This window comes from Pocillopora damicornis, chromosome 3 (assembly GCF_964200805.1).
Source record: "Pocillopora damicornis chromosome 3, jaPocDami1.2, whole genome shotgun sequence".
In the NCBI taxonomy this organism is placed as follows: domain Eukaryota; kingdom Metazoa; phylum Cnidaria; class Anthozoa; order Scleractinia; family Pocilloporidae; genus Pocillopora; species Pocillopora damicornis.
In genome coordinates, this window is record NC_142672.1 from 6,273,951 (window position 1) to 6,287,590 (window position 13,640).

General features: G+C 40.1%; 1 protein-coding gene and 1 long non-coding RNA gene across 2 annotated transcripts in view; one reads left to right on the forward strand and one right to left on the reverse strand.

Annotated features, from left to right (window-relative positions):
- Window positions 1-362: 362 nt before the first annotated feature.
- Window positions 363-3,841, reverse strand: LOC113672838 (calcium and integrin-binding family member 2). Its single transcript, XM_027189186.2, has 8 exons — window positions 3,621-3,841; window positions 3,486-3,520; window positions 2,773-2,887; window positions 2,142-2,246; window positions 1,656-1,698; window positions 1,367-1,473; window positions 1,037-1,125; window positions 363-884 (listed from the first exon to the last, which is right to left on the reverse strand). Exons 1-8 carry the CDS (start codon window positions 3,669-3,671, stop codon window positions 863-865), a joined length of 567 nt encoding a protein of 188 aa, XP_027044987.2. The 5' UTR covers window positions 3,672-3,841; the 3' UTR covers window positions 363-862.
- A 1,087-nt stretch (window positions 3,842-4,928) lies between these two features.
- The window catches only part of LOC149047990 (uncharacterized), an 80,479-nt gene continuing 71,767 nt past the window's right edge, over window positions 4,929-13,640 (forward strand). The window contains exons 1-2 of the long non-coding RNA XR_016184922.1: window positions 4,929-5,077; window positions 11,342-11,425. This is a non-coding gene — a long non-coding RNA (uncharacterized LOC149047990). The remainder of the gene's footprint in view (window positions 5,078-11,341; window positions 11,426-13,640) is intronic.

Below are 13,640 nucleotides of genomic sequence, written 5' to 3' on the forward strand. Positions count from 1 at the left end.
GATAAAGTCCACCAGGGAGCGGCGAGCAATTTGTCCGTTTGCAACAACATTTGGATGTTAGGAGTAGCTATACCCAAGTGAATGTCGGTTTTAAAAGCTAGGGAGTGATTACAATTAGTCTTTGGCTCTCAAGATCAATACCAACCATACAGTTCAAAAGTCAGGGAAGGACAATACGTCAGCGAGTGTCACAATCAAAAGTCAGGGGAGGGGGCTTGAATTGTTTCAATGAGCCCGAAAATCAGTACCAAGGGAGTAGCAATTTGTTTCCCGGTTTCCATGTCAAAGGACAGTGGAGAGGAAATTGTCGATGACGATCAGAATCAAACGTTAGAGGTATAAAAATGTTTTAAAACAATGTGTTTCTGTTTGTTTTAATTTTCTTAACTTTATTGACTAATCCACTATACACCGAGCACTTTTTCATTTTCTTTTTATTAATTGTATGTCATAAAACAGTTGACCATCATATAGCCTTCCAAGATCAGTTCTATAAATTGCTCCATGTTAACTTTACTTTCCATGATTTTCCTTTACAGGCATGTTCTCTTGGCGGGCGCTAATTGCAAACCTTCTGAATTTTCGGTATGGTCTTAGTCTCACGAGTCCGAATTTCCTAACTTTAAAGACACTCGGCAAAGCTTTAAATAAACAACAGTTTGCCAAGGCTCATAAGACAAATGCAAGTCCTTCACTGCAATTACCCGAGTGATGGAAAAGCTAGTGTTAATTATACAAGTTAATTAGTAAGTTTTTAATTTGTTCCAACAATTTCCATAAATGTTTTTTTTTTATCTAAACAGCACGTATTGCTCGCAGGGTATCTTGGCTCCACTTTATAAAATGATTTTGGCAATTAATTTTATATGTGGATGTGGAAATTACTGCAAGAATAAAAGAAAAGTAAGATGTTGAGTGATGCTAATGGCATGATAGAATTGAAATCTTCGGCATGATTGCTTTTCGTTGGCTGCCGTGCGCTTTAATATTTGCGCTTTGGAAGGGACTAGCACAATGAAACAGCGCTTTGACTTACTTCATGAACTCGGGTGATCTTGCGATGACGTTTTCGAACTCTGAATAAGATAAGAATCCATCCTCATCAATATCGGCCTCTTTTAGTAACTTGAAGGAAGAATAAACATGAGATAAATATTATTTTTTGGCTGTCGTCACTGTAATCGCATGCACCTGCCCAACATAAATTCTTTGAAAAAACAAAACAAAACTAAAGATTGGCAAACGAAGGCTTTGACTGAAAACACTTCATTCGTCGTTTTGGGCGAAGATCATTTATAGGAAGAGAGATGAATTGATTCATGGATTTAAAGTTAGCAAGTAATGCGTGAAATTTTGAATATAATACCTCATCTGAAACAAACTCCATCTCTTCATCAGTAAGTTCCTTTGCTGTGATAGCTCTCAAGGTTTGTTTGAGATCTTCCTTGCCGAGGTAATCATCTTGGTCAAAATCTCGAGAAAAAGAAAGAAAGGAAGTGAATGAGGAAAAAGGGTTATGCACGTCAAGGAAACATAAAACCCATAGAATGAAAGAGAGAAAGTGTTACAGCCCGGTTATAACTAAAACATTCAAATGAAAATAGCCACGAAGGGTAAAACTTAGAAACGTAGTTAATTAATGAGAAGATCTTTACCAAATATCCTGAATGCATATTTTGCTTTGAGCTCTATAGGAGCCTGTGAAAACCGAAAAAAAGGAAAAAGTTTAGTGCATCGTGCCTCTGCTCCAAAGGAGAAAAATTGATCATATAAACATTTAGATCTTGATTTGACTGGCTTTCATATTCATTTGTTGCTATGGATGTAGAATCTGGGTTAGTGTTAATAGACTCTTCAATAGTGCTGTGAGAAACTCGACCCTGTTCGACTAATCAGATTGCAGAGGTGACGTCTCATCGCGACAATCAAAAAATCATTTCTGGGTTCAAATTCGCCTGGTCCAAACAATTTCTTTTCAATGTCTCGAAACGATCGCTTTTAAGGAACATTCCACTGAGGTTTGCTGCACCTTCGCTCGCCCTATTCCAATTATCAACAGCCGTACGCGTTTATGTTACCGTCATAATGGTACTAAGCTGTAATAGTACTCCTAAATAGATACGTCTACAAAGAAAACTTACAGATTCACTGAGCACTGACATCATGTTTAAGAAATCGTCGAATGTCAGGCTGCCATCTCCACTAGGGGAAAACACTTCACAGATTCGTCGCCTGTAGGGATTCTCCTATTATTTGAAAGAAATATTAATATAATATCTGGAATCTTGAAAATTTAACATACCAAATTTAGCTCAGGAGCATTCATGATCGACATGGAGAACTTTGGTTAAGTCAAACGTCGGGCATGCGAAATTGATTCAACTTTGGCCAGCCACGCGCCAAATAAAATTTTAAAGGAACCTTCGACAAAAAAAAGGGATACACAAGAACTATATATGAACGCAAAGTTTATCCAAAGTTTATTGGTTAACTAAGACAACTTGGATTTTACAACCCGAAAGCACGATTTTGGGCCTCTATTTTGGCCGCCTTTCAGATTTTCTAACGTTCGCGCACGTGCAGATGCAGTTTAAACCAGTTCTGTGTACTTTGTTTGTAATTCATCATATTTAAATCAGAGTACGAAAAATAACAGCTCTCAAAAAAAATTAAATGATTATAAAAACTGAACTAGTGGCTTGAAAAACATTTGCCATATAAGACCCCCTTCCCTCCCCCCGCCGGTTAATTCATTGTTACTTATTGGCTCACCTTGAGTTCTGGTAGTTGCTGGAGAAATTTGTATTTCAGTTTTGGCTGAACATCAAGTTCTGTAAAATCTTCTGGTATAAGGTCTGTATTTAAATCTCGATATCGCCGGTGAATCCTGATAATGAATGAACTTGTGATTTTTAAGAGAATTAGAATTATAAGAGAATTGTAACAACAACACTCGACCACGACAACAACAGGAACAACACGAACAACAAATACATCCGAACTTTTCTCTATCTCAAGTGATTTTGATACATTCGAATGAAAGAGAGTCAGCTCTCCTGATACGACTAGCTTTGAAAACTACATGGCTGCGATTCAACAACAGAGCTGCAGTGATCCAAGTTCATTTATAACTGAAACTGAGTTTGCGAGGATAAACACAATCCGAAAAAGAACAACAATGGTCAATTTTAGGTGAAGAGACCAGTGAAGATGCCGAATGAGAGAACTGGAAAATGTTTGCTAAATTTTCTTAATTAATGTGATGATAGAAATATGGCTTTCTCACTGATCATTTGAAATTATAATGCGCTCAGCCTTCCCCACATCACAAGTGACCATACCAACTGAAAATATTGAATGAAGATTGAAAAGTATTAATCGCAAATGATGGTATGAGCCTACATTGAATTCTAACGCAAACAGTCCATAAGGTGCGATTGTACAAATCATTTATAAATTAAAATAAAATCAGTTGAAACACATACCTTAAAATATCAGCCCGATTGAAGTATGTACAGTCCTAAACGATAAAAATAACAAAATAGGTTATTAAGATATCGGGAATGATGATTCCGCGAGGAATCGCTTAAAATGAAATAATGACATGCGAATTTATAAACCTGATAGTCTTCGAGCTGATCTTCTGTAAAAGCTGCTTGCTTGTTTCCCATATCTCGAAAATAAATTAATTACACTTGAGGTTAAAGTGAAATATTTTTTCCGTGTTTTGTTGACGGACAGGCGAGATTTTTTGCTTCAAAACAAGGCGATTTATGATAAATTTAGAGATTTTGCTTGGAATCGCAGTCCTACACCTGTTCATGTATTACACACAAGAAAAATTCAATAAACAAAACAAGTGATTGTATTGGTCGTCCTTTTAAAAAACTATGTGGTTTGAATTTGTTTTTGTGTTTGGAATACCCTTTATGCGTTCAGCATACAACAAGCACTGATTTGACCTCATTCCCGCTGTTACAACCTCATTTTACAACAAGTTGTTAATAATTGATATTACCCATGTAATAATCACTTTTTTTTTCATTTTACCAAGGTCTGATAACTCTTGTCTTGATGTATACACCACGGGCATATTTAAAAGGTCGCTTAGGGTCACCTTGAGACTGTGATAACAAGGGAAAGAGAAATTGGAGAAAGGTGTTTGTCGTCTTAACACGAGCGTGGGATAAAGAAATAACTCTCAGTCCCCATGAAGAATCGAACCACAGACGTTAAGATTCCGCGCTCCGATGCTTTACCACTGAGCCACAGAGACTTAGTGGTGGGCAAATTCACTACGGAAATAGGGACTTTGATTTTAAAGTTTTGATTTTTTTCTTTGTCCCACGCTCGTGGCAAGATAAAAAACATCTTTCTCCATTTATTTAACGAGCTCAAAATTTACCATATTTCTTATTCTTTTCACAAAAAGAAATCAGAAAGCAATTACTACCTACAATGTAAACATAGAGCTCTTGTTCCAGGTTTTGGGGGAGGGGTTGGTTTATCTGATGTCACTTTGCACCCATCTATCGAGGCGTTGGTTTCCGTCGATCCTCTTGCAGTCTAAGCTATTTCACTGATAGATTTATGCATTTCTTCTTTTAATAAATTAACAAATCACTTCAGTACAGGTTAGGTGAAGGGGTAAAACCAGAGGAAAGAGGAAAGACGCCAGCGTCACTACGCACTTTAGCATAGGTTTTGAAACGTATGAGACACTATAGCGCTCGCCCGGAAGAGTTTCATTCGAGTTTCAATTACGGTACTTGGGATGCGGTCTCTCTCTCTCTCTCTCTTTTTGTCTCTTGGTTTATTTAAATAAGTAAATTTAGTTTTGTATTGTCCCACTGATTTCCAATGATCATTGCACATTTATCCAGATTTTTTTTTCATAATTCTTTTACCCCGGTCCTCTCTCGGTCGATAGCTTGATTGTGAATAGGAATTGCCGAAATCACGCAGGGGGAAAGTTGACTGCGCTAGATCAATAGGCGAGCTTTGTCATGTTCTGTGAGTTAGTACTGCAGCAGTGTCTACAATCTCTGCTCTTATGGAAACCTACAGACTGAAGAAGGTAAACTTCTGTATGTTAACTGAGGTTTTCGCTGGTTTTTGGCACAGTGAAAGGAGTGTGAAAGTTTAAACGGAGCGGTTGCATGGATGCCCGTTTAACTGTATTACATAATTAACCTGCCAATTCCAAGATTATAATTCATAAACCTTCCATTCACTTCGATTTTTTACATTTTTTGCATAGTTATATCTCCAACAAATTTAGGGACGACCTTAGCCAGTCCCCATTTCACCTGCAACCTGTTAGCAGTTATTGAAGAATAGTAAGAATGTTTGTATATACATTTCTTGTGTGATGTAGTTTTCGAACGTCGATCTCCCGGAACATAAAGCTTAAAGGAATCAACTTGGGGCGAACTTTAAAAGATACTAATTCGAAAAGATCGAATCTGAGAAAACTCTAAAATGTACTCTTTTAATGACTACATACACAATCCGTTGACATGGAAAAGTTGATTTGCTGCCTACGAAAGAGTGAGACCCTCGATCGTACAGCCGTCGATTGCGACGTTGCAGGCATATCGATCACCTTTGTGGGTCGGGTGGTGGAGAGGGGGTCAGAGTTCTGAAATAATCGTGGTACCCCCATATAGAATCGTGATACCCCCATATAGAAGCATCTGAGTGTCCAAAAGCAGCCTTGCTGACTGGGATCCAACAATAGCCTCCATTTGGCGCAAAAATATGCACAGATATTTGTCTGCGGATTACCAGTTCCAGGATGCGAACAGTGTCACAATTTTCCATTTAAACTCTTTATTCAATAACGCAACAGCTACTACATGACAACATGGGCGAAATCAAAATGGCCGGTCCGATACCACGTTTTTTCCCACAGATCCGATGGGAGCGCGTGGTATGACGTAATATGACATCCCCCTTTCTACCGATGTAATAATAATAATAACGACAAAAAAAAATGGAACTTATCATATCTCCAGAACATTACAATACTGGTTGAAAGGATATCCCTCCTGTGCTTATACTTATAAGTCTATTCTTTAGTGTCTCTACTGTTATAGATCCAGCCTTTGTGCAGGTGTCACAGTCCTCCCAGATCTGGTCACATATCCTCCAGCTATATCTGAGGGTCCCTGGGGGATGTTGTTCAGTGGCACTGTTTCGCCAGATCCTGGTCTGGGGGCTGCACCGTTTTTGTGCGATGTCTGTGTGTGACTGACTGGGGCAAGACTAGTTGTCTGCTGAGGTATCTCAGAACCTTGGTATACTGGGGTTTCCACCCGCTGGCATTGTGTTCCCCTCACTGCAGTTGTGTCTGGTTTCAGTTGGGCCCGTGTTCTTCGATAGGTGGTACCTGTACTGCTGGATCTGATGATGTAAGATCTTGGCTGTTTGGCGGGTTTTACAATAGTGCCAGGTTCCCAGGTTTGTGAGTGGTGGTTGTACGTGCGGATGGGTTGGTCAGCTTCGAATGGCTTTTTGGGTGGTCCTGAATGCTGGTTGTAATAGTGGGCTTGTTTCTCCTGACGGGCTATGAGCTTACTTTTCATGACCTCATGGTGAGAGTGGTTGAGGAGGACTCTATGGCATGCTGGTAATCTAGTTTTAAATTTTCTGTTGGTGAGCAGTTCTGCTGGGGATTTCAGCTGGTGATCCAAGGGAGTGGCCCGGTATGATAGGAGAGCAAGGTACGGGTCCTCTTTATTTTCATCGCACTTTTGGAGAATGTTTTCCACGGTCTGGACCATTCGCTCAGCAAACCCGTTGGATTGGGGGTATAGGGGGGAGCTAGTAATGTGTTCTACCCCGTAGACGTTCATAAAATGCTTGAATTCTGCCGAACTGTACTGCGGTCCGTTGTCGGTCGTCAACTGCGTAGGGATGCCGTGTTCTGCAAAGATGCTCTTCAGATGGTTGATAACTGCAGATGACGTGGTGCTTGTTAGTCTCCTGATGACAGGAAATCTGCTGTATTGATCTGTCAACAGGAGGTATTGCTGCCCTCTAAATTCGAACAAGTCCGAGCTGAGTCTTTCCCATGGTCGGTGTGGCGGTTCTGGCTGTAGTATTGGCTCTTTCCTTGCTTTATTTTGGTATTTCTGGCAGGGTTCGCACTGGTTAACTTGGTTGATGATTTCCTTTGTAATTCCAGGCCAGAAAACGGATGTACGTGCTCGTAAAAGGCATTTCTCTTGCCCTAGGTGGCCTTGGTGTATGATGTTCAGGATTTCAGGTCTGAGAGTAGGAGGTATCACAATGCGGTCTCCTTTTAGTACTAAGCCGTCCTCGATGGTCAGCTCTTCTCTGAAATTCCAATAGCCATGTAGCAGTTGGGGGCACTCTTCTCTTTTCTGTGGCCATCCTTCAAAGACCATTTCTTTTAACAGAGACAATACAGGATCCCTCCCTGTTTCGTCACGGATCTGTTGTAGCTTCGTTGGAGTTGCAGGGAGATGTTGTGTGACGTGGTGGACATATATCTCTGAAAGTTGACTGCTGCTAGGGGTAGGCTGGGGGCTGACTCTTGAGAGAGCGTCGGCTATTGGTACATCAGGACCTTTTACGTAGTTGACCGTAACGTCGTATTTCAGGGCTCTCATCAAGAACCTCTGTAATCTAGGTGGGCAACTGGACAGTCGCTTCTTGAAAATCGCCTCAAGAGGTTTATGGTCAGTGTTTACTGTACAGTGCTTCCCAAAAATGTAGTAGTTAAATCTCTCTAGGCCCCATACTACACCAAGTGTTTCTCTCTCAATGTTGCTGTAGTTTTTTTCTGTGTCTGTAAGTGCTTTGGAGGCATAGCATACAGGTTGCCCCTGCTGCAAAAGGACGGCGCCTACTCCTTTCTGGGAAGCGTCAGTTTGAATGACAGACTCGATGTTTGGGTCAAAGTATCTGAGGACTCCCATTGATGTGATTTCCTGTTTGACTTGGTTGAATGAGTCGTCGTGTTCAGGTCCCCATACATATGCGGTGTCCTTCTTGGTAAGTTCTCGCAGTGGTGCTGTGAGGCTAGCCAATCGCCCTGAGTATCTTGTAAGGTAGTTTACGAGGCCTAAGAAGCTTTGGAGGTCTTTGCGGTTCTCAGGTGGGGTCATCTTCTGGATTGCAGATATCTTACTGTCATCTGGTTTGATTCCATCCTGGGTCCATTTGTGGCCGAAAAAGCTGACTTCCTGACATTTGAGCTGTACTTTGTCTTTGTTGAATTTGATTCCCCTTTCCCTGGATCTGATCATGAGGTTTACCATGTTCGCATCGTGCTCTTCCTCTGTAGCTCCGTATATGAATGTATCGTCTGCAATGCCGGTGACTCCTTTCAGGCCCTCCAGTGCTGAATCTAAGTGTTTCTGGAACACATCTTGTGATACAATAAGGCCAAAGGGGAGCCGGGTGAAACGGTATCTCCCGAACGGGGTGTTGAAAGTAGTCAGGTAGGAGCTGGCTTCGTCTAATGGTACATGCCAGTAGCCCTTTTTGGCATCAACTACACTAAAGAATTTGGCACCACTAAGCTGTGTGACTACCTCATCAATTGTTTTGGTGTAGTAGTGTTCGCGTTTTATTGCCTTATTTAGGTCACGTGGATCGAGGCAGACTCTGATTTTGGTGACTTCTCCTTTGCCGTTGGTTGTTTCAGAGAGGACGACGCTATTAACCCAGTCTGTGGGTTCGCTTACGGGTATGAGCACTCCAAGTTCTACCATGGTGTTGATTTCCTTTCTAAACATGTCTCGAAGGTGTACTGGTACGGTACGTGGTGCGTGGATGACAGGTTCAGCATTGGAGTCTAGGGTGATGTGATAAGGTTTCATATTGAAGGTTCCCAGGCCTTCAAAGCAGTCTCCGAAGTTGTTGAAGAAGGTTATCCTGTCCAGTGGGGGGTATGTTTCAGTGTCTAGACGGCTAGGGTATCTGCTGGTCCTTTGGTGCGGTTTGCATGGTCTGTGTTCTTTAAGGCGGGTCTCTTTGTCTTCTTTGGAGGTTTCTAGGCTGCAATTAAATTTTACCAGCTCAAGTTCCTCGCAGGTTTTACAGCCAAGCATTGTAGGTCCTGGTACGTCAGTAACATTGAAAACGACTTCTTTAATGCTGCCATTTTGATGGACGTATAGTGGACAGGTTCCAAGGGTCTTGATGGCGTGGCCTCCATACGCAGTAATCCTGTGGTGTGTTGGGCCAAGGGGTATCTGCTGGGAACTGCGGTTGAGTCTGTCATAGTCGTCTTTGGAGATGACATTAACTTCTGCACCAGTGTCGACCTTGCAGATAATAGGTATCAGGTGTGTATCATGGGGGTCTACCGTGACTTGTATTTCAGTCATGACTTTGGTGCGTTGTTTTTCTTTTTGTTCAATGCTTGCGATCATTGAGGTACTGGGGCTGTCTCGGGCTTCTAGTGTTCCCAGGAAGACTTTGTCGTAGCTTGTGCATTCACTTGTTACACCATCAGGTTGTTCTTTTTGTAGGGTCATCACATCTGACCTTGTTTTAGACTTGCAAACTTTGCTAAAATGACCGCGTTTGTTGCAGTTGAAGCATTCTACTCCAGTGGCTGGGCACTGCTGGTCTTTGGTGTGTGGTGTGTCTCCACATCTGTAGCACTGTCTTAGGTTGTTGTCACGTCGTCTGTTTCCTCTACCACTGGTGTACCTTTGGTGGGGCTGGTTTCTGGGCTTGTTTCCTCTGCTGATTGCATTGACTTCCCCTTCTTCTTGCTTTGGGTTTGTAGTGTCACTCATTGCTTTTAATTGCATCTGGGTAGCCTCATCAGTTCGTGCAATTTCTTTTGCCCTTGCAAAGGTTAATTCATTACCGCGGGCAATGCATTTTCGTCTGACCTCTTCCGAATCGGTGCCGAAAACTAATGTGTCACGCATGAGTTCGTCATGTAAGTCAGGTGGGTAACCTGAGCTCTGTATGAGTAGCCTTGCTTCAGTCAGGAAGGTGGCTAGGGGACGATTATTCTGTTTCAGACCTCGTAGATAATATCTGTTCAAGATATGGTTTGCTTGTGGTTTAACATGGTCTTCGAATCTTTTCCAGTATTCTTTCAGGTCTTTTTGTTGGTCTTCGGTTAGCGACCAAGTGTTAAATAAGTCTATTCCGTAATCGCCTGACCATAGCAGCACATATTTGCATTTTTGAGTGCCGTCTCGAGCTTTTAACGGTCCATCAAGTAGCAGTTCACACTTTTGGCGGAATCTCTTGAATCTAGTTAATAAATCTGGGCCAGGGGTCCAGTCCATTTTTGGTACTTCAAACCCAACCAAGTCGCTCATTTTTGGCTAAATTGCACGATAAGACAGGACTTTGTAGTAAACACTGTGAAATCGTACGTACCGGTTTTCTTGGTTGTTCTAGCGGTGAGAATTCCTCTATTGGTGTAAATCTATCCCACTTCCGACATCCATGTCACAATTTTCCATTTAAACTCTTTATTCAATAACGCAACAGCTACTACATGACAACATGGGCGAAATCAAAATGGCCGGTCCGATACCACGTTTTTTCCCACAGATCCGATGGGAGCGCGTGGTATGACGTAATATGACAAACAGTTTTCTGAGAGGGATGCTTGTGGTATACTGTGAGCCTTGAGGAACAGATAATGTCTAAGGACAAATATACAAGCATATTGTTGCATCAAATGGATTCCATTGAGTTTATTGTCCTAGCTTCCAAAATTTTGTAACACGTGTTACGAAAAAATGTTTACAAACTGCTTAATGTTTGCTCTATGGGACGTTCACTTTGTAGTGTTCTCTGCAGGTACAACTTTATAAACAAAAAAAAAGTCTTCTTCTGTTACAACCTCAAAGCACTCGCTCATACTGTAAGAGTTGAAAAAAAAGGCTGAGGGGTCAAAGTAGAATCATTTGACCTTGGAGAGTGGTGATTTTGATCCCACATTATTTTGGGTCAATGATTCATATTATGATTCATCAGGACTGTTTCACTCGATACTTTGTGATCCCTCTTTTGAACTATATTTTGCAAGTCAAGATTTTAAAGTTTGAACATGAAAATTCATGATCCCTTCATATTTGAGGGATATGATTCATAAGTCATCAGATTCTACCTTCACCTCTGAAAAAATGATAGGGACATCTGCTCCCAGGTGTTAGGAGTTTACTGTTAAAGATGTATATCCCGGCTGCTAATAAGCCCACCTGCAGGCAGGGATTTTGCTATATATATATATATATATATTTCTGCATAATATTTTTTGATATACTCTATCTATTTTGTGATGTAAGCCAGTTAAGTGACAGAACTATTTTCTTTTTCGTTTTGTTTGTAGAAAAAAAATTATTTCCTTAATGTCTTTGGTTTGCTGGCTTCATGTGCAATGATATGGAACTGACAGTAGTCAACCTAAGGCAAGGTATGTATACATTGTAAGTTAGAGTAAGGTTTAATATGTTACGTACTGTAGTGGAGTGCAAATTTCTCATTACATATCATTTTTATCAGATATGCACACATATGCTAATGTAGTCAAGTGGTTGGACATTATTTTTTTTTATATTTTGCATAATTTCCATTATGAATATCATGGAAACATCTGATCATTTTTTGACTTTTGTTTGCAAGTCTTGCTAGAGTATGACTTCAGTTTATAGTCTGTGGCAAAGGTATCACTAAATTCACTATGCAGTAAATAATTTTTGTTGAAGTAAAATTCCTATCTCACTGTGTAATGTCTGCAATTATAAACCTTTCCACCCTAATATCATTGTGCATGTTCTCCTTACTGTTCTCCATACATTTCCTAAGGTGCTAACAAGGAGAATTTGTTTAACAATCAATGGCCTCTTTGGTTGGCGATCATTTCCTTTATTCTCATGACCTTAATCATTAAATTGTGTGATTCAGGGGTTAAATGCTGTAAAGAGAAATTAGATGCTAGTTACTCTTAATGGCCAAAGGGTCAGGCATTTTGTGTACTTTAAAGCCCCCCACAGTAAATAATCAAGATGTTAGTTAAGGAGAAAGTTTGATTTGATCTGAAGTAGAAATGAAATGCCTCTGAGATCAATTAAGCTGTCATCATGTTTGGCCGTATTTATCCTTGCTAGTACAATCATCATACAAAATTCCAAGCCAGATCTCATTTGATTTAGAAAATAATTTGTTCAGTTTTCAGACTGAACAGTCACACATACCATAATGATTCAATTTAGCGCCACTCCTTTCAATAAAAGCCCCCTCTCCGATAAGCCCTCCCTCTTGAATTTGGTTTTTGTGAATAGTTGCCCCCATTCTAATTAGCCCGCCTATTGAGTAAGCACTCTCATTCCATTAAGTGCCCCTAATAAGTGACCCTATTATATTCCAGACTGAGGTAGATTACTGCTACAAGACATGTACATTGAGATCAACTGTGGTTCATCTTCTTCAATTTTTTACTTAAGACTCATGATTATAAAAACAGTGGGCCATGTCTTAGTCTCTCAACTATTATGTCCAAAAAAAATTTCCATTTGAGTGCACAGTTCCTTCAAATGATTGATCTCCTCTTAAAATTTGATTGTTCTAGTGAGGAAGGATCCCAAGGCAACAAGTCTGTTTTCCAGTCTTCTTGATCCTCTTCAAAGAAGCATCAAAGCTTTGTTTTGCACATTCTGCTGTTTCTGGAAAAAAGTAAGCACCCTGTCCCTGATAAGTGCCCTTTTTTTGAATAAGTACCCTCCCTTGAGTTGCCAATCATTGTCAGTGGTAAATTATAGGTAACAGAAAATAATTTGATGGAATATTAAAGTAAGGAAGGACAGGTAGTTTGTGATGACTGTTTAATAAATTTATTGCAAAATCAGTATCTGATGAGGTTTAATTTGACCCTTTATCAAACTGATTGTTAATTAATCTTATTTTTTAAGCTCAGAGAACTTGTACAGAGAGTATTCAGAGACTACAATAACACAGATTTGCCTAAAGCTCAATAATATGTAATATGGTTTACTTTGATTCTGATGCGAAAAGGCAACTTTTACAAGATCAAAATATCCAAAGAGTGTCAAACATCTGTAAAAGCAAGATTTTTAAGCATAGCAACCAATAATCCTTTAACTCCTAGGAGTAGCCAAAATACCATCCAAGTATTGTAATTTTATGGTATAATCTAACCAACATAAAAACACCACATCCCCACAAACTCAACTACTTTATTAAACAGTGAGTAATGTTCTCAACAAGGAGCAACTCCTTAAAGCAGTAAAATACTTATCATTGATAAACTTAATTAAGCCCAACACAGTCTATATACTAGCTCACCATTGACACAATCTCACAGCCATCTCCAGAGTTCCTTCAGAAATGAGAAATCTTCTGCAGTAACTCTCTCTTGGTATAGCTTTCAAAACAGTTGTTGCTCCTGTCAGCAACAACTACTCCTACTACACATAAGTGAGTCTTTATGTGTGTTCTCAAAGTGTTCTGGAACCTTAGAGAAGCTTACAAAAGAGATATTTTAGTAGTATTACATAATAAAATATGTGTGACTTGATGAAATGTTGTAAAATATTCTATGATATGCATGTCAGCATGACTAAGCAGTCTGGGGATTTCCAAAAGCTTATATTTACAAAAACAATTACTCA